At 37.1% G+C, this 23,069-nt stretch overlaps 1 protein-coding gene across 1 annotated transcript in view; it reads right to left on the bottom strand.

Annotated features, from left to right (window-relative positions):
• LOC122809191 (sialic acid-binding Ig-like lectin 14) overlaps positions 1–23,069 on the bottom strand; it is a 1,573,173-nt gene that overhangs the window by 223,923 nt on the left and 1,326,181 nt on the right. The window contains exon 7 of the mRNA XM_044080499.1: positions 4,621–4,759. Coding sequence (XP_043936434.1) covers positions 4,621–4,759 — 139 coding nt within the window. The remainder of the gene's footprint in view (positions 1–4,620; positions 4,760–23,069) is intronic.

The following is a 23,069-nucleotide window of genomic DNA, read 5'->3' as shown; positions in this document are numbered from 1 at the left end:
TATGTGTCTTCTCCCAGTTCTTTGGACTACTCACTTAAATATTAATCTTTCCGTCTTCTTGCAGTTCTTTGAAACTATTCATTCCGTTTGAGATATTTTTCTCTCTCGATTGCTTTTTGCTCTCCTTCTTTCATTTGGCTCTTGTAAAGCCTCTATGGAAATCAATTTTGCCTTCTTCATATTCTTTGCATTTGGAATACATTTTGTTGCCATATCCAGGACAATGTCACAAAGTTCTGCCCAGGGTTCTTCAGGTGCTCCTGTCATCAGACCTAATCCTGTTAATCTTCTCCTTCATTACATATTCCCTTGAGTTCTGGTGTGCTTATATCCTTCTATCATGTATATTTTTCTCATTTTCTTTAATTTCATTTCAGACTATGTGATAACAAATGGTTGGTCTGAGGCACAGTCAGCTCCAAATCTTGTTTTTACACACCATATTGAACTCTTGCATTTCTGACTGTGAAGTATATAGCTTATCTGATTTCAGCACTGACACTCTACCTATCTGTTAAGCTATTTCTTAGCCTGTTAACAAGAGTGCTTGCTATAGACAGTGAATCATCTTGCAAACTTTTACTAATCTATGTCCCCATTTCATTGTCTGCCATTCATTCCATCTGTACATACATTACCAACTTTAGCATTCAAAACTTTGTTAACAGTAAATCAGACTAGTATTGTCAGTGGGAATTAACCTTCTGAAATAATAATCTCCCAAAGAGTCTAACAAACTACATGCATCAAAAGTATTGAAAGAGTGAGCTAATAAATTGCAAAAATATTTTGCTTGATCCACTAAACAACTACACACTATAATGTCTTCATGACCAAACAACAATAGGCACTATTAACAATAGTGAAAACACCAACATTATGCCTACAAAGGAAGAACATCCTAAGAAATTATTGTGTGTGTGTGTGTGTGTGTGTGTGTGTGTGTGTGTGTGTATGTGTGTGTGTGTGTGTTTGTGTAGATTCCGCTTCCCTAATTTGAATTATATACAACCAATAAGTTGAAATATTCATATTGTGACAGAGAAGAAACATATTTTACCAAGAAGAGCAGCAACATTTTGCTTTGCACGTTTTGATAATGGAAAGGCAAGACACAGCAGTTTAAACTGATTGCAAAAGCAATATTTAGAACCAGAGATTAAACAGGATGTGAGGTCTGAATAAAAGGTATCTCACTAATGGAAAGCCATGCTGTAATGCTTATTTCTTTTCTTATGTCTATGTAGTTCGCAATGAATATAGCATTGTTTTGTAGCTCTATTCTCACAGAGGGTTTAATCCCTCACTACATGCCAGTGACTAGAGTTTTACTGCCATCACTGCTGTGTGCAGAAGTTGGTGTTGGGGAGAAAGAAAGTATGAGGCTTTGCCTACTCACCTCTGTCTGAGTATTACATGCTGGATGGAGGGGCACTATTATTTGCATTTCTAGTGGAGACCAACTTCAGGATCCTGATATCTGGCCAATGTCTCTTCAGAGTTTGCATGGTTTTTCTGTGTCCTTGGGGCTCCTTTTACCTCCAGAAACATGTTAGGTGTTTCTACCTCAAATTCAGCCAAGAAAGGAGTTGTGGGCAGCAACACAGACTCTAGATAGTGTCAATTGGGGGAAGAAATGTATAAAACAACCACTTTGGCATTAGTTGTGGTGTGCAGTACCCTCTAGATTGGAAAACATCTAACACAGACTGTGTACCATGTCAGGATAGCCACTCAATGGTGTAAAATTATCTCTAGGTGATTTGGTCACAGTGGCTTCTCAGAAAACTCCTGGTGGCAGCATTATGGCAGCTTATGCTTCTCAACTTCTTTACCACTTCGATTATATCATCAAATTAGACATAAAGTCTTCTTCTATTCAGATAGATAAAACATTTGCTGCAAAAAGTTACATCTGGAAGAACCACAGTGAGAAAACGAGCCATAAGGAGAGCCAAGGATATAAAGTCAGCAGCAACTAGTCAGGCAAAGAGGTTCCATTACTCTATGCAGTTCGTATTAATGCACACAAGGATGGAAGCAGGCTTTACTAGGAGTTTGACAATTTGCTTTGTATGCTATAATAATAATGGGGTAGCAAGACACATTTTAAATTGTTTCAGAAAGCATAATTTTGTATTTTAGTGACAAATATAGAAAGAGAGAAGAGACACTGTTTGCAACAGAGTGCTGTTCTGTGGTAATATATGCTGGAGGTACATAAAACAGCATGTAGAAGTTGTATAACAAGCACTGTGTTAAGCTTGTCTGGTGGTGTAGAAAGATAAAACCCTGACTACAACCCAGTCAACACAGGTTTGATTAGAAGCTTAGGTCATTGAAGGAGTGGCAGAGAGGAATGTCCATTGCCCATCCAGCTAGGAGAGCATTTGCCAATGATGATCCCATAGGAGACTCATGATTCAGTTTGTGGAGATACCCTTGAATGGGACTGATGAGCATGGGTAAGGCACATAACATCCCCCACCAAGATGGAAAAGGAGATAGCTGAGCTCTCGCAATTCCTTTAGGTTCCACATTCCCAGCAATAATGGAGTAATCTTTGGGTGTCAGAGAAAAGCTGGTAGATCTAGCATGGATGTAGGGCATTGGAGGCCAGAGCAGTGTAATAAAGTCCCAAGGGAGCCAAAAAAAGTTAAAGAAAAAAAATCAAGCACTGTGTTAACAGCAAGAATCAGTACAATATTTATTTCCTTTCTTGGGTTTTTTGCCATAAACACTGAAAGAACCACACATATGGAACAAGAAAGAAACTTGGTGCAATATGTTGAATAGAAGCACTATATAATGCCATTGTGTGATAGTTTGGTACTCATTTGGGATGCATAAAACACCATGCAGAGGCTGTATTAAGGTTATTTCACTAATAGCCATTTTTACATATTAATGCATACAGATTATAAAAAGTCATTTTCAGAATGGAGCAGTAGCATTCTGCTCTGCACTTTATGCTTGTAGAGAAAATAAATGTAACCTTTTTAAATTATTCTGGAAATCAATATTTGATATTATAATACTAGAAAGAAAAATGTCTCTTCATGTATGGTTACTAAGACAGAAAATAGCAGACCTTAATTTCAGGTTCATGCTATAAGTCACATTTCTTGATTAATATTAAATGAAAGTGCATTGCAGCTGTATTGTGTTAATGATGACCATTTCATTCAATGATCCATTTCACTTGTGCTTCACCTGTATTGGTAGAAGTATTATAATTGTGTTTGCCCACTTCCCCTAGGCTGACACATAGTTGCCACCAGTTCCCCTCCTAGTTCGCATAGCCTGTAGGATTTACCTTACAGCTACTTGCTCTACCTGACCCACATCCAGGGCAAGTGACAAGATCAAGAATGCTGGTGCAGCATCATACTGCTACTGGGGAATGGCTATGCCCTAACTCATTCCTCTCTTGGCAGCCATATGAGCTCTGCTATGGCTGCCTTTCGGAGGTATATGCATGCTTCCATGCATGCACAACTTCCTAACCAAGTGGAACACCATTTGCAGCATGGTGATCACCTGGCACTTTTTGTTGCAACTGCAGTAATCCAGACCATCTCATTCCCCAAGAATTAGCTGCTGATTGCCATCCTCCCCTGCTTGATCGCTCCATTGCCTGTGCTGCTCATTGAACACAAGTTATATGGGCCATGATCAGGGATTTATTCCTCTGTGACATGACCCAGTTAATCTATTAGAAATTGTATTCATCTCCATTCTGCCGACTAGATAAGCTTTTGATTGTAGTAAGACTTTTCTCATTACACATGCCTGCAAACTAACATGAAAAAATCTAATCTACATAAACCATCTTCAGACATCCCATTTATATGAACAAGAATGCTCAACTTCCAGTTTTTTCCATTCTAAGGAGCTGCCCTTATCATATGTCTCAGTCTGTCTCACTCCCTTTTCCCTTCCCTTCCCTATCTGATTTTCTGACATGAGAGGAAAACTTGTTTGTCCAAATGAATTGTAAAGAGCAAAAGAGGGATATTCTGGTAAAAGATCCTCCAAATCCATCCATCCATCCATCCATCCATCCATCCATCCATCCATCCATCCATCCATCCATTCGTCCATCAACAACCTCCTTTTTCCCATTTATGCAAATGGGATTAGCTGTCATTTCCACAGTGACCATCATCTAGAAGCAATATTCACACCCCAGGTGGCTAACCCTGCGACAGTTGTTCTTCCATATATCACACACACATATAGATCCTCACACTACATGCCCAAAAGAATGGATTTGGTCAGAGTTTTTCATAATGTTTTATTTTACTATGAACATATTTATCTTTATTTGTCATCCTGCAAACTATAGCTGGGCAGACTCCATTTAAAATGGATGCCTTCTGAGAAGAGATAAACAATGTAAGGCAATTACACTGATGGCCATGAAACAGTAATGAAAAAACTACTAAAGCAAAACAAATGTGAAATGGTAAGTGAGAAGAGCAGGTAAAGAAGAAAGGAAGATTAAATATGACAAATAAATACATTAGTTATAATAATCATTGCACCAGATGTTAAAATATCCTGTATTCATAATTTATTTGTCCAGTTTCTCAGTTACAATTCAAGTTTTGTTCTTACCAATTCATTGCTGTAAATGCCATCATTTCCTCTTTTTTGTTGAATTTCACAGTATGGGTTTTGAATTTTCTTATCAATGTTCTGAATATCCTCGTTGTGCATGACCTCTTGTCCAAGGGTTGAACCTGACTTGTTCCTTCTAAAAAAAGAAGGTACTTTAAGAATTTGTCAGTTAAAAAGTCGCAGTTACAGCAGCCCTGCATCATTTAGTCTAATTGCTTACAAAGCTGATATACTTCCCTCAAGGCATAATGTCACTATAATATTATTAATTATGATACAGGGTAGCATTTTGGACAGTTAAACCCATTTATGGTTTTGATTACCCAAACAACATAAGCTTGGATGTCTTTTACAAAGAAAATAAATAAATAAAACCACACAAAAGAGACATATATATATATATATATATATATATATATATATATATATATATATATATATATATATATATATATATATATATATATATATATATATATATATATATATATATATATATATATATATATATATATATATATATATATATATATATATATATATATATATATATATATATATATATATATATATATATATATATATATATATATATATATATATATATATATATATATATATATATATATATATATATATATATATATATATATATATATATATATATATATATATATATATATATATATATATATATATATATATATATATATATATATATATATACATACATATATATATATATATATATATATATATATATATATATATATATATATATAGAGGTAGCTATATATAGATGGGTCTACTTTACATACCTGAAATTTCACAAAAGTGAAGACCATATAACCGAGCCGAGAATGCCAAAACTTCTCATGAACAAACAGTCACAAAGCCAAAATGTTTACCACCATACCTCTCAACCTTTTGGAGTAAGAAATCTGGACAAAGCCATGAAAAAAAGTGGTACAAATAGGAACAATTTTTAAATATTGCTCTTACAAGCTTAGAAAGTTGATAGAATAACAGGTTTTGCATTAGCATGAATTTTCTGAGGGGTATGAAGTCTAAAACTCAAATGTCTGTCATTATTTTCTAACTTCAATATTTAATGATTTACCACTAATTTGCCCGAAAGCCATGATTTTATGAAAAATGAACCAAAAATATAAGGCAAAAATCTGGACATTCTGCAAAAATCTGTACAATTGAGAGGTATCCCAGGGTAAGTAACCACTGGGTCAGCAAGGGGAGATTTACCCTTTTCCCCACTGTAATGTGATATCAGAGTTGGAATATATAGTTGGGGGTGTATGGGGAGTGCAACCCCCCAAATTGTGTGGTGTGGTGGCATAGCCCCCCACCTGTGTTGGTTGTAGATGGTGTGGTATGCTTTCGGTGAGTTTTTGGCCCAGTAATTACTTACCCTGGGAAACAGTTTGGCTTTGTGATCATTCATTCATATGAAGTTTCAGCATTCTTGGCTCGGTTATATGGTCTTTAGTTATGTGAAATTTCAGGTATGTAAAGTCGACCCATATAGATATATAAATATATGAGTGTATGATATGTGATCGAGTGATCGCAAAGTCAATAGCTGTTTGGTCAATTGCATTAGGCTGATAGAAATGAGTGATTGTCTGGGATACTCACTTTTCCCTGGGGTTGTGAAATCTGAAGAATTAGTATATATAATTAGCAGGGGTGTGGGGTATGGAGTGAGACTTGCCCCTCTGCAAAAACACTTATTGTTGGTTTAGTGTACTCCATGGTAATCTTCAGATCATGCACTCATGTTGATGTCATGTGTTTTGAGTCAGTATGTCAATATATTGGTCATCAACACTGTGGTTGTTCTGCCAGTAATCATAGATAGTTAAAGAGATAGATATAGATATATAATTTTTTCAGTGTGTGTGTGTGTGTGTGTGTGTGTGTGTGTGTGTGTGTGTGTGTGTGTGTGTGTGTGTGTGTGTGAGAGATTGAGTTCTAGTCCCTTTTCATGTCTAAACCATAAAAGTCTGAATATACCATTGCTTAGCTGCTATTTTTACATGTTTTACTGATCCCATGCAACAGTGATCTCTTCAGACACATTGAAATGCCTCCTGTGAACTCCAGCATGACTGTTCTAAACAGCAATTATGAATGATATAAAAATACATTATAATGACTCAAGTTAAAATTATGGTGTTACATCTGGTTAATATCCCACTGGACTGCCACTAGTATGTGATGTCCCCAATTAAACCTGGGTCAGTAATTAAGGAGCCTCAAACCTCACTACTGACTCCAGTGTGGGAGCGTCACTGAAAACACCAGAGCACAGAGCATACAAGAGTAAAATTCCACAATTTCCCTCAAGAGAACAACAGGAACATATTTTGTTTCCTGGGACTGGACTATATACCTCTGTCCACCCCAAATGTAATCCCTTATTATACACTTCAGAGCAACGTGTTACAGTTTAGGACCTCTGACTCACACTCAAAATAAATTCAAATCTCACATACTCAAACACTTATAGGAAGCCTAACACAGATTTCCAGTTGTGTCCCCTCCCCTATACAAATGGCAAACACTGTCACCAAAGTCAGACAGGTCTGCATGATCTTCAAAGGGTGATCCATCATTACAAAAGAAATATCAAAATAAATGATAACTATAACCAGAATCAGCCAGGCATTCAAGGTATCCTGGAGAGTATCAAACAGGTATAAACACTCTTTAATCTCTAAAGAATACACTTATTGTCCAGCCACAATGTAAAGTAATTAAACACATTTAATAATAAGTAAAACAATTATTAAAAAATTTAAATCAATAACTTTTAATAAACACTAGAATTCAATCACCAGAAATATAAAATTAAACTGTAGGAAAGAAGTCCATAATTTTAGAAAAACTCTGTCTAAATAACTTTCCTAATCTAGCCAGAGAATAATGTCCCTGATCTAATCTAAAACATAACATAACAGGAAGGCAAAGGCAGGCTTACAGTTTTTAGTGAGTCCTTTTATGGGTATCCGCTGCACAGCACTGTAACTGACTGCAACTCTTAAATAACTGCCCTTTAAATGACTTCAGTGGTCTCTTTTATATTCCAGGTTAACAGTCTCAACTGTCTTATTTTAAAAATGACAATCAGTTGTTTGAAAAAGTTCTTTTTCCTGTCAGTCATCTGTTCAAATAATCACTTAGCAACAAGGAACATTCTAATGATATCACCTACATCTGTTCAAATAATCACCTAGCAACCAGGAACATTTGAATGATATCACCTATAGATCAGCTGATTCTTCACAAACAGTTTCTACTTTAGAATCTCGCTCAAAAACGTGCAATAAGAAATGTATCAAAACACTGACAGAGTCTTTAAACATTTTGTATAAACAGGGAAATACTCAACATTTTAAAAACTTATTGACATTTTCACAATTAGATATGCTGGCATACACTGCAGGTTAATTTAAGAATATACACAAATTTGCCAGATATGCTAACACAGATGACAGTGTTTTCATTTTCTTCAAATATGGCTAACCACTTTTTGTGTCTGTGTGTATATATATATATATTGTATGCTTTATAAAGGAAATTCATGGGATTTGTTTATAGACAAAAATAGTACAAATTTATGGCAGTTATGTTTGCATGTATGTCTTGTTAAATCAGATGATCTACAGCACATGCACAACTGTGGTACCACCAATGTGTCTCAGCCAGTGTCATATTTAATACTACTAAATCAGGATTTCTGGTTCTCAGGCACTGCATGAATCTTTATTATAATAGTGTTCAGAAAACAAAATTAAGATCATGAACATTTATTATAATGGTTTTCAAAAAATATGATCATGTGTTAAGCTGTTACTGTGAATTTTCTGCTGTTTGCGTCTTAAAAAACAAAAAAAAATCCTTGTTTCCCACCTTTCCCTACCTAGAATAGTCCTTAATACAGGCATTGCTGTATTCCGGACTTTAGTATAGTTCCTGTGTTGCCCATTTCCTTACTTGGATAGAAGGAAGCTTCTTTGTTCACCAGTGGGAGTGGGGAGCTTTGAGCAGCCTATCTGTCACTGGAGGAGTGATCTCAGCACAGAATCTGGTAGTTTATTGTCCGTTTTGGGCTAATTTCTAGCTCTTTCTAGTCCCCTGTATAAAAACCCGCTTTAGCCCGGCTTTGCGTGATTGTGCACATAGCACAGCATCGGGCAGCGCCGCTTAATCGGGTGCAAACCATTCCCGGATCCATAAAGTCTACTCTTCACTTTTTCCCTTAGAACTGCTCTATCTCTCAATCTAAACACCCTATTCTCAATCTAAGGCCCTGCACTTGCTCATGTAAGCAATTTTTCAAGTTATCACTAGTAAACTAAAAGCACTACATCCCCCTATACTCCCGAGCACCTTGGCCCCTATTGGTCCTTCTGATTCAGTGATAAAGAAGTTCCATAAACTATTCTAGCATGCCCAAATGTCAGTTAATGACTTCCTCTCCAGCCCACCTGGTGAATCTGGGAATCCTGAGGCAATATTACAACTGCCTCATGTACACAGACAACCCTCTCCTCCTTCCAAGAAGTTCAAATATATGTGAGAGATGCAACCATATAGCCAAACTGAAGGCTGAGCTCCCTCAACTCAGAACTGGTGCAACCAGACAGAAGGAGAAGGTAACCTCACAGACCACAAATCCAGTCTCACATAGTCCTACCACAACAGCAAACCAAACACATAAACACACAAAAACATAGTCGGAGGCTCTAAATAAAAATCTGCCTAAGCAGCAGAGACCTCCAAAGCAGACATCCAAGCAAACGCTACCCCAAAACAAAACACATGCAGCACATAGCTCACAAAGTCAGTGTGCCAAACAGTCACAGCCCTTAAGGCTAAATAACACGCCTGATACACTTGTAATAGGTGACTCTATAGTCAAACACACTGACATCCCGCTCACCAGGCTGAACAAAGAGAAGATCACAGTGAGCTGCCTGTCGGGCGCTAGGATCCGGCACATAACACAAGCACTCAGGTCACTCTAAAGCAAGTACAAATATGACTCAGTCAATTTCCATGCTGGTGTGAATGACCTGAGATGTACCTCCCTGGACTACATGAAAAGAGACATAGAGGAGCTCTCTGATCTTGTAGCCCAGGCCGGTATGACTCTGACCTTGAGCAACATCTTACCCTCACCCAGAATGATGCCACAGTATAAAGACAAAATGATCAATTTTAACAATTGGCGAAAATTTTGGTGTCATTCAAAGGGGATCCAGTGTCTGTCAGCCTGGGAAGACATGCTCGACAAGCCACGTTGCTTCGCTAGGGGCGGCTTGCACCTGTCACCCCTGGGCTTTCAGATACTGGCAAAGGCTCTTGCCACTCCCATAGTGCCTTTTTTAGACAAGGCTCAAAAGACAAACCCACCTCCATAGACAACACAATGAATAAGAAACTAAGGGTAATGCTGCTCAACGCCAGAAGTCTTAACCTCAAGATGTACTCACTCGAAGCCCTCCTCAGTATGGTGAGCATTGATATCTGTGCAGTGACAGAAACCTGGTTCAAGGCTCCAGAGAGCACCCCAGCACTACCAGGTTATACCTCATATCATGCTTTTTGGCCCCAAAACTCGGACCAAACCATAAAAAGAGGGGAGTATCCATATTCGTCAAAGATACCCACACCTCCAGGTTAGTGGCGTTGCACGAGGAATCGGAGAACATCCATGTGCAACTAACAGTGGGCAAAACTGCTTTTCAGTTTGTAACATGTTACAGACCACCCTCTCAAAAACAGGAATCCCACTCGGCTTTCCTGAGATCACTTGAGAATATGAAGATCTCTCCAAACATCATTACATTGGGTGACTTCAACTACCCAAACATAGACTGGGAGCACTAATCAAGCCCCAACACCCTAGCCCAAAGGTTCCTAAAATTTATAAACTCAAATGCTATAGAACAACTGGTCACCATTCCCACAAGAGGGGACAGCATACTGGACCTGGTCATCACCAACATGGGGACTCTGTGCTCCAAACCAGAGGTATACCTCTCATTGGTAAGATCTGACCATAAATTAATCTCACTGGATATCCACATCCCGACCCCACCCACAACCCAGAAAACCACAGTGAAAAACTTCACAAAAGCAAACTTCACACTTCTCAAAACTGAGGTGGAATCCTTCAAGACCCCCTCTACTAGTGGAAACTACAGCCCAAGCTGCAGAATCCTTTGTAAATGCATTCTATAGACACCTCCAGGATTGCATGGATCATGCTATCCCAAACAAAACCAAGACTCAATTGTCCAAAGGCAGGCATCCAGTCTGGTTGACCCCAGTCATAAATAAGCTGTACAACAGAAGGAGGAAGCTACTACATGACAGAGCAAAATCCCTAAAAGGGAAGGCATCTCTGATCAGTACTAGCAAAAAACTACGATCCCTCATAAAATCCACCATGGCCAGCTTTGAGAAAAAGATTGCACAGGACTCTAAAGAAAATCACAAGGCTTTCTTTAGTTATGTTAGGAACCTGGATTGAAACTCCCAGATATGCTCAGAGTTGATCCAAAATGACAAAAAATACACTGAACCCACAGACATTGCCAACATCCTGGCAGACAGATTCAGTGCAAACTCCCCCCCCCTTCCCCCCAATAGAGCAAATAACTATACCAGCAGAGTGCAGCCTCCCTAACATCTCAGATGCTCAGGTAAAATCCGCCCTCTCCAAAGCAAAAAACACAGCATCAATGGGACCTGACGGTGTCCCAGGTTGCGTCCTACATGAACTCCAAGAAGAGCTAAACCCTCACGTAAAGCTGCTGTTTAATCTCAGCCTTACCACAGGTTATGTACCCAAAGAATGGCGTACAGCAACAGTGGTCCCACTCCACAAAGGTGGTGCCTCCATGGACCCTGGAAACTGTCGCCTCATAAGCCTGACTAGCCTGGTCTGCAAACCTATGGAAAGGATCATCATGGAACTCATAAACAAAGACACTGGGGACCTACAGACACTGGATCCTACCCAATTCAGCTTTGTTAAGGACAGATCCTGCCTCTTGAACCTGGTCGACTTCTTTGAAACAGTCACCAAGGCCATCGATGAAGGGAAGGTAGTCCACACAGCCTACCTGGACCTCGCAAAAGCCTTCGACACAATACCCCACTCGGGCATCATAGATAAGCTCTCCAGCTTAAATATAAACCCCTATGTCATAAGATGGGTTGCAAACTGGCTCAAGGACAGAACCCACATGGTCAGAATTGCTGGAGCCATGTCAGACTCAAAACCAGTTACAAGTGGCATCCCACAAGGCTCAGTCCTGAAACCTCTCTTGTTCGGTATATATTTTTCCGAGGTACAGGCTAACATGGGAGGACTGTGGCTGACCAAGTCCACAGACGACTGAAAATTGGGCACCATAATTGACTATCCAGCTGACACAAGCATCCTTCAAAAGGGTCTCACAGAGATGGATAACTGGTGCCAGAGCCATGGCTTAAAACTAAACACCAAAAAGTGTATAGTTATACCCTTTAACAAAAACAAAGTACCCACAAATTACCACATAGGTGGTAATCCTTTAAGTACAGAAGAAGTAATTAGGAACCTGGGGACCCAAGTTGATAGTATTCTCTCTTTGACAACCACGTTGCCAAAGTGGTTAGAAAAACCTTCTATATAGCCCACCTTATCATGAAAGGATTCACATCCAGATCAAGGGAGGTCATAGTGCCCCTTTATTCATCCCTCATAAGGCCCATAATAGAATACAATGCCCCATTTGGGATGTACCTTACCCGACACCTGCATCAACTAGAAAGACCCCAAAAGTACCTCACAAAGAGGATGAAGGGACTCAAACAGATGCCATATGCTGTTTGGTTAAGGAAACTCCAGCTTTACTCAGTAGCATACCACCTATTTAGAGGCGATCTTTGCCTGACGTATAAAGCCATGTCAAACCAGGACTTAATGGACATGCTCCACCTCAGAAAATCCAAATCCCTTAGAGCTATGTGCTCGAGGGACTTGAACCTCAGCACAGAAATAGATAGGATATGCTGGAGGGACAGATTCATAACCCAGAGGCTCCCTTCGCTCTGGAATAGAATCCCAGTCCATGTTAGGCAGAGCCCCCTCACTGTCTCTCTTCAAGAGGAATCTTGACGAGTGGATGGGAGATCATAGGTTTACCCCAGTGATTACTTCTGTGTCACTACTAGACAGAGGCACAGTAAACTAACCTTAAAAAGGGCACAGAAAACTCAATTAAATGGGGGCAACAGCCAAACACACTCTGGCTAGGCTTATAAATGCCATAGGGCCGATAGCCTAGTATGAACCTATGAAAATGTATTACAATGGTGTTCAGATTAAAAATTAAGATCATGAAAATGTATTATAATGGTGTTCAGGAAAAAATATCATGTTTATTTATTATAATGTTGTTTAGAGAAAAAAGTAAGATCTTGAACATTTATTATAATGGTGTTCAGAAAAAAATAAGATTAGTAAAGTACTAAGGAGCTATCCATATGTGGCTAGGTTATTAAAGCTTTTTATTTTTATGTATTAAAGGCTTTTCTAACTAGTTAGGTGAATTAGTCCTGTGACCTGTTTTAGCTGTGAACTGGGTGATATAACTCCAGAGTTACAAATCAATTAAATGATGCGTCATATTGAGCAACCATTACATAGATAAACATATCAATACAATTAAATATATTCAAGATTATTATTATAAATTATTCAGTTTATTAAAACACGCAATTAAACAGCAAAATACATAAATAGAAACCATAGAAGCATGGAAGATGTTTTGAATGATGTGCAAGGATGATTGAGTGAGGAAGAATGTCATGTTAAATATATTCTAAAACAAAAGCAGGTGGAGAAAGTAGATAATTTAGATAATAGAGAAAAGAAAGAAAACCTGAGGATATATGGTACACAAGAAAAATTTGAAGGTAACAGTGTAATAGATTTCATTATAGCCTGGAGTTCTGAATTACTTAATATGCTAGAAACATTGGCATTTAGAATAGTAGGAGCAGACAGGTCATTGTTTAGACTATCAAATAAAAAAGGTACAAATGCAAGATGCATTAAGTCAAATTTATCTCAGGTGTAGACACAAACTTGTTTTTAAAAATTGCTTGGTCAAATGTCCCACCTATGTCTGAGAAAATATATTTAGATTAGACAATCACTATTCCAGGAAAGTTATGGGTATAAGGAACATTGGACTCCCTTTTCTTCTAATAACTAATGGAATCTGATTAAAGGTACATCTTTTCACAGCAAAAATACATTTTCCTGTAAGATGGAATAAAAACATTTGACACATGGGAAGAAGCAACATCTTATGCAAAGCTGACAATATTTTGGATTAATTAGACTCAATTGACTGGAATAAAATAAGCTTGAAAAGATAAGTGGACAAACACAGCTGGAAAACTTCTACAATTAAACAACAGGAAAGCAGAAGATATCACACTAGTGTCCTCCCAAATGAAACAGTGTCATCAAAAAGAAGAAAGTAAAGGATAAATAATTGTCTTGTTTGATATTATATCAGTATATTTTTGATCACTTAATTATCTACTTCCAGATAAAGAAGTAATATACATATAAATATATATATATATATATATATATCTGTGTGTGTGTGGGTCTACCTGATAAGACCGACAAGTGAAAACACTAACAACGAGATCACCAACACCGGAAGACCAACAACGAAAATACCCAACAGTTTGAAATCCCGATGCTAAAACACCGACATGAGAAATCAGCGTGACTGTGTTAGCATGCAATAGTGACAGACTTTAGGGTTAGGGCGCGGGTAAGGTAAGTGTGCGATAGTGACAGACTTTAGGGTTAGGCTGTGGATAAGGTAAGTGTGCGATAGTGACAGACCTTAGGGTTAGGGTTTGTGTTAAGGTTAGTGCATAGATAGTTGTGCATATAAGGTTTAATGTAGGTTTCTAAGGTTTTAGGTGTGTTTGTGTTGTGTGTGTGTTTCTCGGAACAGTGAATTTGTTTTGTTGACTGTCGGGATTGTGCTTTGTCGGGCATGTGAACTTTTGTGTTTTTGAATTTTCAGTTTTGTGGTGTCAGTGATCTCGCTGTCAGTGTTTTCGCTTGGCGGTCTTATCAGGTAGATATATATATATATATATATATATATATATATATATATATATATATGCAATTTTTTTAATATGGCCTTAATACAAATTAAATAATATTAGGTAAATGAAAGGATCAGGCATAAGACAGTGGGGTAGAATTATAAACTCTTTATATATTGTTCAGAAACATAATGAGTAATCAGAATTAGAGATTAATCAGTAAACATATTTTTGTATTTTGAAGTTACAAAACAATGAAATAACAGAATAATAGGAATCAAAGTAAAATTCAAGGCAACTGACTCTTGCAACTATTGCACCTTGCTGATACCTACCCTTACAATATACCTCTCCTCCTTAGGAGAGAGATTTCAAACAAGCCTGGGATGAATTTCGGAATGTACATCCAATTATCCAGGTCCCATTTGAAGGAAAAAAAGTGTATCATTCTGCCTGACATACAGGGGAAGTCCATTTGTTAGGTGGAAGAGGTCTTTCTACCTTGTTTTTTTTATCTACAGATGGAGATTTAGATTCCTGATTCTGGTATTTGTTGGACTATTTAATTTGTGGAGAAATATGAGGTCTAGGATTATGAGGCTCCTAATGACATAGATCTCTCCTCAGAAATATATAAGATACTGAATAAAAGGATAGTGCTTCCAGTCTTTTCTGGTAGTTTAGGCTTTTAGGCTAATAGTCTTCTTAGTTAGGAACCTCTGGGATATTTTTTGTTTCTTGATATATCTACTGAGGTACACCCCAAAGGGGACATTGTAGTTAAGAATTTAAACTAAACAATGCTGTTAAAAGTGGACAATGGCCTCTTTAGATCTGGGTGACATTTTTTGCAATTAACTATACTACGCAGAAGGTCTTTCTGAATGCGTTGTTTCATGATGGTTAAAGGAGACGGAGTTATCAACCCAAGTTCCATTGCCTTTAACAATTTTAGCATTTTGAAGTTGGGTGTCATTTATGTTATATGCTGAAGAAGGGTTGTTTAGAAAGTATGATGATATTGCACTTTTCAGCATTTAATATTGCCCATTTTACACTGGATATTTATGAGTGTAAGTTCTTGGTTTTGTTGAAGCACTTTGACACAAGAGCAGATGACTCACAGTTTACAGCTGACTGCAAACTTGGTTAGCCAGAGGTCTAGGCTTATGCCCTGGAGATCAGAAAAGTAAATGCCAAACAAAGAAGGTCCCAATACTGAGCCCTGTGTGATACCACTGGTGACCTTCATACTCACTGATAAGGCATTGACCACACTGTGTGGGTTCTGTCACTTAGACAATTTGCTACCTATCTTATTGCATAGACATCTATTTGTAAAGTTTTTCGGTTTGCTTTCCTTGCAAGCATGACAGATGTTGTCAAAAACCTTGGCCAGTTCAAGACAGTCTGTGTGGGCAGCATACTGCTGTGAAGAGCATTTGTTATCCTTTTGAAGAAGATAATTAGATTCATTAGACAAGAACTATGCTCGATGAAGCCAAACTGCTGTGTGTCTAGATTGATGAGATTTTTGGTATCGTTTCACATTTCATTTATAACATACTGCATGGCTTTTCAAATACAACATTGTAGGCTGATGGGCCTATAATTCCTGGGGTTAGTGTTGAGGCCAGCCTTCTGTGTGCTGAAGCTGAGGAACAAAGCTAGTGGATAATTTCTGGTTAAACATTTTAAGGAGGAGCACTGCTAGAGCTTGTTTTGTACTAATTTATTAAACAGTCAAGTATATTGCTAAGCTCCATGGAAAAATCATTTTTAGTCTTGGATAGCACTTTCAGTGCATGTTCTTTAGTGATGGGTCTTAAAAAGATTTAGGGAGGGATAAACACACTTTGGATAGTCATTTCTGAGGCAAATTACACTGAATTTGATTGCAAGTATATTGGCAATGCCTAGTGGATCAAACTGGGTCTACGTTATTCCCGCGAAAGCCGAATTGCTCGAATACAACTCACACGAACCATAAAAAGCAAAATGTGAATATGTCAAATGTACCAAACCGCGAAATTCGAAATCTTGATCTCTCATAGTTGGCCAACTCCACTGCCCGCAACATACTACCTACCGAAACACAGTAAAAAACAACATGTACACACACACTAACCAAAACCCTACTTCTAACCCTAAAGTAAAGCACCAAAACCCTACTTCTAACCCTGCACTAAACTCTACATATACAACTATCTATGCACTATCCTTAACCCTTCCCTAACCCTAAGGTCTGTAATTACCGCACACTTACCCTACTGAGCTTTACCCAAACAAACTAAATATTCCACACACATACACTTAACAAAACCCTGCACTAAACCTTACATACATTACCTACCTATGCATTTACCTTAACCCGCACCCTAACCCTAAGGTCCGTAACTATCGCACACTTATGGCTATTCCAGAGATAAGCCAACTATGGAAATTCGATATTTCCACTTTCGCAGTTTAGTGTGTTTGACGTACTCGTGTTTTGCTCGTTATGTGTCGCGCGAATTGTATTCGAGCGATTCGGCTTTCGCGGGAATAAAGTAGACCCGACCAAACTATGTGGTGCCATTCCGAGTAAGCTCAGGGCATTCTTGGATAGTATTTCTTATTTTCTTGTTCTAGCTAAGGAAAGGTTTGATTTGCACTTTTCTTCAGATTCTAAGCTAAATTCATGGGTAAACCTAATCATATTTTTTTCAACATTTTTGTGTCAATTTCCTGATGTTATCCTTCCTGTGAGGGTCTTTTTGACCTACTGTGTAGTTTAACACTTTTTTCTTTTATTGCAAAGTTTGTTTATGTAAGTGGACCATCAGGGTGGTTAGATTTCTAAATTCCCATTATATTTAGAAGTAGTTGAGACTCCTACTTTATTGCTTTTTTCTATGTGGGCGTAGAAGTTCTTTGTGAAATTATTTGTAGTGGCCACAGTTACTGGATAATACTACAACCAAAATTGATGAGCTCAAACTCAAAACTGTGAAGTCAATATAACCAGCTGCAAAGATTAAGGAAAGAACAATAGGTGGAATTACAGTGTTATCTGCAAGTAAACATATCAAATCTATTGAATGCAGTAAACAAACAAAAATATACAATATTCATACAAAAAATTATATGGCAATAATGGAATCTGAAAGGACAATGTAGTTTTTTACAGCAATAACATATGTTCCATGTCTTGAAATTATGTGATAAATAAATAAAAGAGTAAGCAGGACACACAGCCAATCCATTTAGAAAAAAAAAAACTACAAGAAAAACCTAGTCAAGCTAGAGTTTTCACTTTGTGATTGAAAGAGGGTTATGGGATATATGCAAATGACCCCTTAAGGACACAACGTGTTTCAGCTATATGGCAGCTCAGAATTCTCATGACTTATTTCTTTTTAAGTCTGTTGGACAAATTCAGGCCAAAAAAGCCAAACTCCACTATCTGTAGACATTCATGTTTCAGTCTTCTTATGAAATCATCACACAGCATAAGTAGAATAGTTGGCTAACATTTAGAAATGCAGGGTTGTTGTACCCAGCTAATGTCCTTAACCATTAAGGTGTCTGCAAAATATCCATTATAGCAAATAAATAAAAGAGTAAACAGGACACATAGCCAATCCAATTAAAAAGAAAAAAACTACAAGAAAAATCTAGCCAAGCTAAAGTTTTCACTGTGTGATTGCTTACAATCTGTTGTAAAGGAAAATTATGGCAAACAACCCCTTAAAGACATCAGGTGTTTCAGCTACATGGCAGCTCTGAATACCCATGACTTTTTAAGTCTATTAATGGACAAATTCAAGCCAATAAACTCAAACCCCACTAGCTGTGGACATGCATGTTTCAATCTTCTTATGACATTGTCAGCACAGCATAAGTGGACTGTTTGATTAACCTTTAGAAACTCAGGGTTGTTGTATCCAGCTGATGACCTAAGGTGTCTGCAAAATACCCCATCTAACAACTGAATAAAAGAGTAAACAGGACATACAGCTAATCCAATTAATAAAAACTGTAAGAAAACCTAGCCAAGCTAGAGTTTTCACTGTGTGATTCCCTAAACTGCCATATAGCTGAAAGACCTGATGCCCTTAAGGAGTCATTTGCATATATGCCAGAATCCTCCTTCACAACAGGTTTTAAGGAATCACACAGTGAAAACTCTAGCTTGTCTAGGTTTTTCATGACATGATAAATAAGACAAGTTTCATTTATATTTAATTATGTATTTGCTAAGTGGATGACTAGTCCAAAGACACTGCTATTCTTTGCCCTGAGCCATAAGCAACAAATGCACTGTTTACAGGAGCGGAAAAGAAAAAAAGAATATTCCAACTTGTTTTATGCTTTAATTGTGTCACTGAATATTTCTAACCTAGTTTAAAGTCTGAATACAATACTTTTATATATAAAGAAGATACAAGTAATAGAAGGTGAAAAATGTGCTATCAAACGTTAAGAATAAATGGTTCATTAAAAGCTGCATATCAAAAGTAGTGTTAAATAGTTGATTTTTAACTCTATTAGCAAAAGGCTGATGAACTTTAAGCATTTTGGGGGTGGAGGGGAAGGAAACGAAGGAAGTTAAGATGGGTCAGATTTTAAGTAACTACACTGAAAGATATTTGTGGAGTGTTTAAATATAGCTAACCTAAGATAGCTGCATCAAAATTGTATGTTGTCAGAAAGTATGTTATCCCATACTGCTCTTGCAAGTTAGTGCAAGATGTTTTTTACTGGTACTGAATATGAAAGTTGGTGTCTGTAATGTAATTGTACCTGCTTGTTGTGATCCCAAGGACGTGGAGTTGTAGTTATGGATACTTGGTTTATAATTGGTGAGAAAAACATTTTATTAATTACCTTGTATAAAGTACTGGTGAAGAGGAAAGTGACATACTGTGAACTAATGAGTATTTGTGGTAGCAAGCAGCTAGTTTTAATATTCACTAGAATTTAAGTGTGACCTTTACGGATTATATTTTTGATTTATTGTTTTACAATAAAGTTGCATTTAGTTAATAGCCAAAGTTAAGCAGGGTGAACCCATTCTTTAATTTGAGCAGTACTACATTTGTGATTACCAGAATTAGCTTTCTTGCTTGCACATTTTATGTTGTATTTAGATTGGAAAGTGCAATTTGATTACTATGAAAGGATGTGGCACGGTTTCTAAAAATTGCAAATATTTGCGAGGGTAGTGTAATTACTCCAGGGTTCTTAAAGATGGGAGTCGATGTGTGAGAACGTTTTTGGGAGGTACTAAAACTCATAGATGTGGTTTGGAAAAGAGGACTTTTAAATGTGTGTCTCTTACACCTGTAACAAAGAATTTAGAATTGAGTCTCTAAGAATATCTCACAGTCCATGATACTAGATCCTTACATTAGTCAAAGTAAGTCAAAAACATGAAATATAGTTTTAACAGTAATCACATCAAAAAGAAGGTTATATTAAAATGGGATATAAGAAAAGGACAAAAAATGAAAATTGAGACACATTGAAATTCATATGCCGCCATTGGGTAGAGGAGTTAGACTTCACTTGAAAACCCGTCATGTCTTCCTAAAGAGGGGGCCCTTGTTTGTATTTTCTTGTGCTAAAGGATGAGCAAATGAGCTTGATTGCTTTATATGGCTGGTGGCTAGCAGCCATCAAGGGATAAATGAAAGATTAAAACAGAAAATAAATTATAGACATTGCATGAAAAAAATTTAAAATAATTGTGTAGCATTAGTTGCAAACATATATATATTTCACAATGTTGAAGAAAGGGGATATTCCATTGCATCAAAGCCTTTTTTAACTCTACAATGAGATCTTTATCTGTGTTGATAAAAATAGAATTAGTGCCAGATATAAGCAGTGTTGAACACAGGTCTGAGTCCATGTCAGTAATTGCATTACAAATTAAATGTTCACTATATGTGACATGAAATGTTTGTAAATTATTATTTTTTAATATTGTTATTAAGCAAGATTAGCTATTGGACAATAGTATTCACAATGCACTGGACTGGGTACATTAGGAAAATGAAATATGATTACCACTTTCCATTCTTGTGGGATGATACCTCTGCTAATAAAAATTTAGAAATAAAAGGGTTAGGGCAAGCAATAAAGGAAAATGCTTTAATTAAAGAATTCTGGATGAGGCCAGATGATGCAATTGGACTGTGTCAAAACTGTAATTTCCCCTCATTGGACCTGAACAATGTGTCTTTTACCTTTACCCATCTAGCCCATTCTTTGTACAGGGTGGAGAGATATAGTTCCCTGGGCTAGATTAGAATCCTGCCACCTATTTGTGCCTGCCTAATGAGCCACATCAGCCCATTTGTTTCACCTATTGTGAGCTTTGAGTAGTACAGAGTAAGCTAGCTTCCATGCCCTTTAGGGCAGTATATTTTCCCCCTGGGAGCATCTCCTGTCAGCAGCAGATCCTATGAGTTACTTGATGCTACATTCCTTACAGAAGACATGCTTCTGCATGCTGATTTCCACAATCAGTGCACATGTGCATTGGCAACATTTGCTCAGCAGTCTTGTGATTCTGAGTGTAACACATTCTGCTCCCTGTAGGGGGCACACAGTCAGTGAACCAGTGCCATGTCCCTCCCTCCAGGATAGGTCTGTCAGCAATGACTGCTCACTCTATTTCTCCCCTGCAAGGTTCCCAAACTGATAACCAAACTCAAGTTCCTAGGACATAATCAGTGATTTCTTCAGTCTACATCACCATAGCTGGCTAAAAATATTTTTTGAAAAGAAGTGTATAAACATAATTAAGGGAATGGGAGATTAACTGGAATTTGAAGAGAAGGCTGTTATAGCCTATGAATAAAGATGACAAGGAGTTGGAATTATTGAAGAAAAGTGTGATTTGGAGACAGAGGAAGAGATGGATGAAGGAATGAAATGAAACCACACTATTTGTCTGCCTTCAGTTTATCTGTGTGCATCCCATGTCATCCCTTTCTAGTGCGTGCATAGCTACCAGTGTTTGTCTCCCCTTCCCTTACTTCCCTTCACCTTTCTGTTTCATCGATTTCCACTCTTTTTCTTATAAAGATATATAATATATATATATATATATATATATATATATATATATATATATATTTTTTTTTTACTTTATTGCATTTATTGTTTCAATACCACATTGCTAGAAATTCCACAAAGAAATATAAAGACTTTCAAAATGTTTTATGAAAAGATCTCACAAAATGTTAAAAGTGACCTCTGACATTTTTAATGTTTTCTGTTTATAACTCTTAAAAGTTGTCTGAATATTTTGATTATGACATGTAATTTTTTGCCAAGGAAGGAAATAGTGTCTTCTAACATAACCCAACAGATCAGACATGAGATGACATCTTAGCTAATTTACAATGGAGGATAAGGTGAAACATTTCATCAGAGGCATTTTTCCTTGAATTATGCACCTTTAATTTATCTCTTTTTTCAAACTTTTTTTTACTAGGATATAATTCAAACACTATACTTAAATACAGTTGATAGACCTGAAGAGAAGAAAAAAAATTAATTCTACATGTTTAATTTCACTGTCCAGAAGGCATGTTGCAGAAGCATTTGCTTTTTAAAAACTTCACTCTGGTCTCTTTCCCTTTATGAAGGTTGTTTTTATTAATCTTCTATATGCCAGATAAATAGTTATCCCCTTTATGCAGCATCAACACAATTAAAACATGATTACCATGATTAAGCCACTGATCACTGTAAATACCCACCTTCCACCCATCTAACTTTTTACTTCACTTACTCATGAATAATCATTTTCTTTGGCAGATGAGAAAACTTAATCAACTGTCTTACATGTGTAGTTCTTCCTTGTTTATAACTCCAGTCCTTCTACTACCTCATGTAGCTTTTAAGCAATACTACAGGCAGATTTAAAGTTATTTTGAAGAAGTCTGCCTACTAAATCCAATAGCACATTATTTGAATGTGAATAATCCTATCAATCACTATAAATATGTATTTGTGCAAAATTTAACAACAATCTTGTGGAGTGCATACTATAGTTACAGACAGACCCCTGTCAGGACCAGTAAGGCATGCTCTAAAGCTTTAAATTGCTTTCTGCTATGTCACTGCCACCCCTTATTTGCAAGTATACACGATTGTCAATCATAGAAAAATGTCCATCAGCCCTCTCTTTCAAATATATTTCCTTATAACCATGGATTTAGTTTTGTTTTGTTAATCTTTAGCAAAGGTCCTTGACTCCTTCATTTAAAATGGTGACATTCACCTCA

Source organism: Protopterus annectens, chromosome 8.part0, assembly GCF_019279795.1.
Source record: "Protopterus annectens isolate FY-2018-M chromosome 8.part0, PAN1.0, whole genome shotgun sequence".
Classification (NCBI taxonomy): Eukaryota; Metazoa; Chordata; order Ceratodontiformes; family Protopteridae; genus Protopterus; species Protopterus annectens.
The sequence above is the reverse complement of the archived record's forward strand: the minus strand, read 5'-3'. Positions and strand labels throughout refer to the sequence as shown.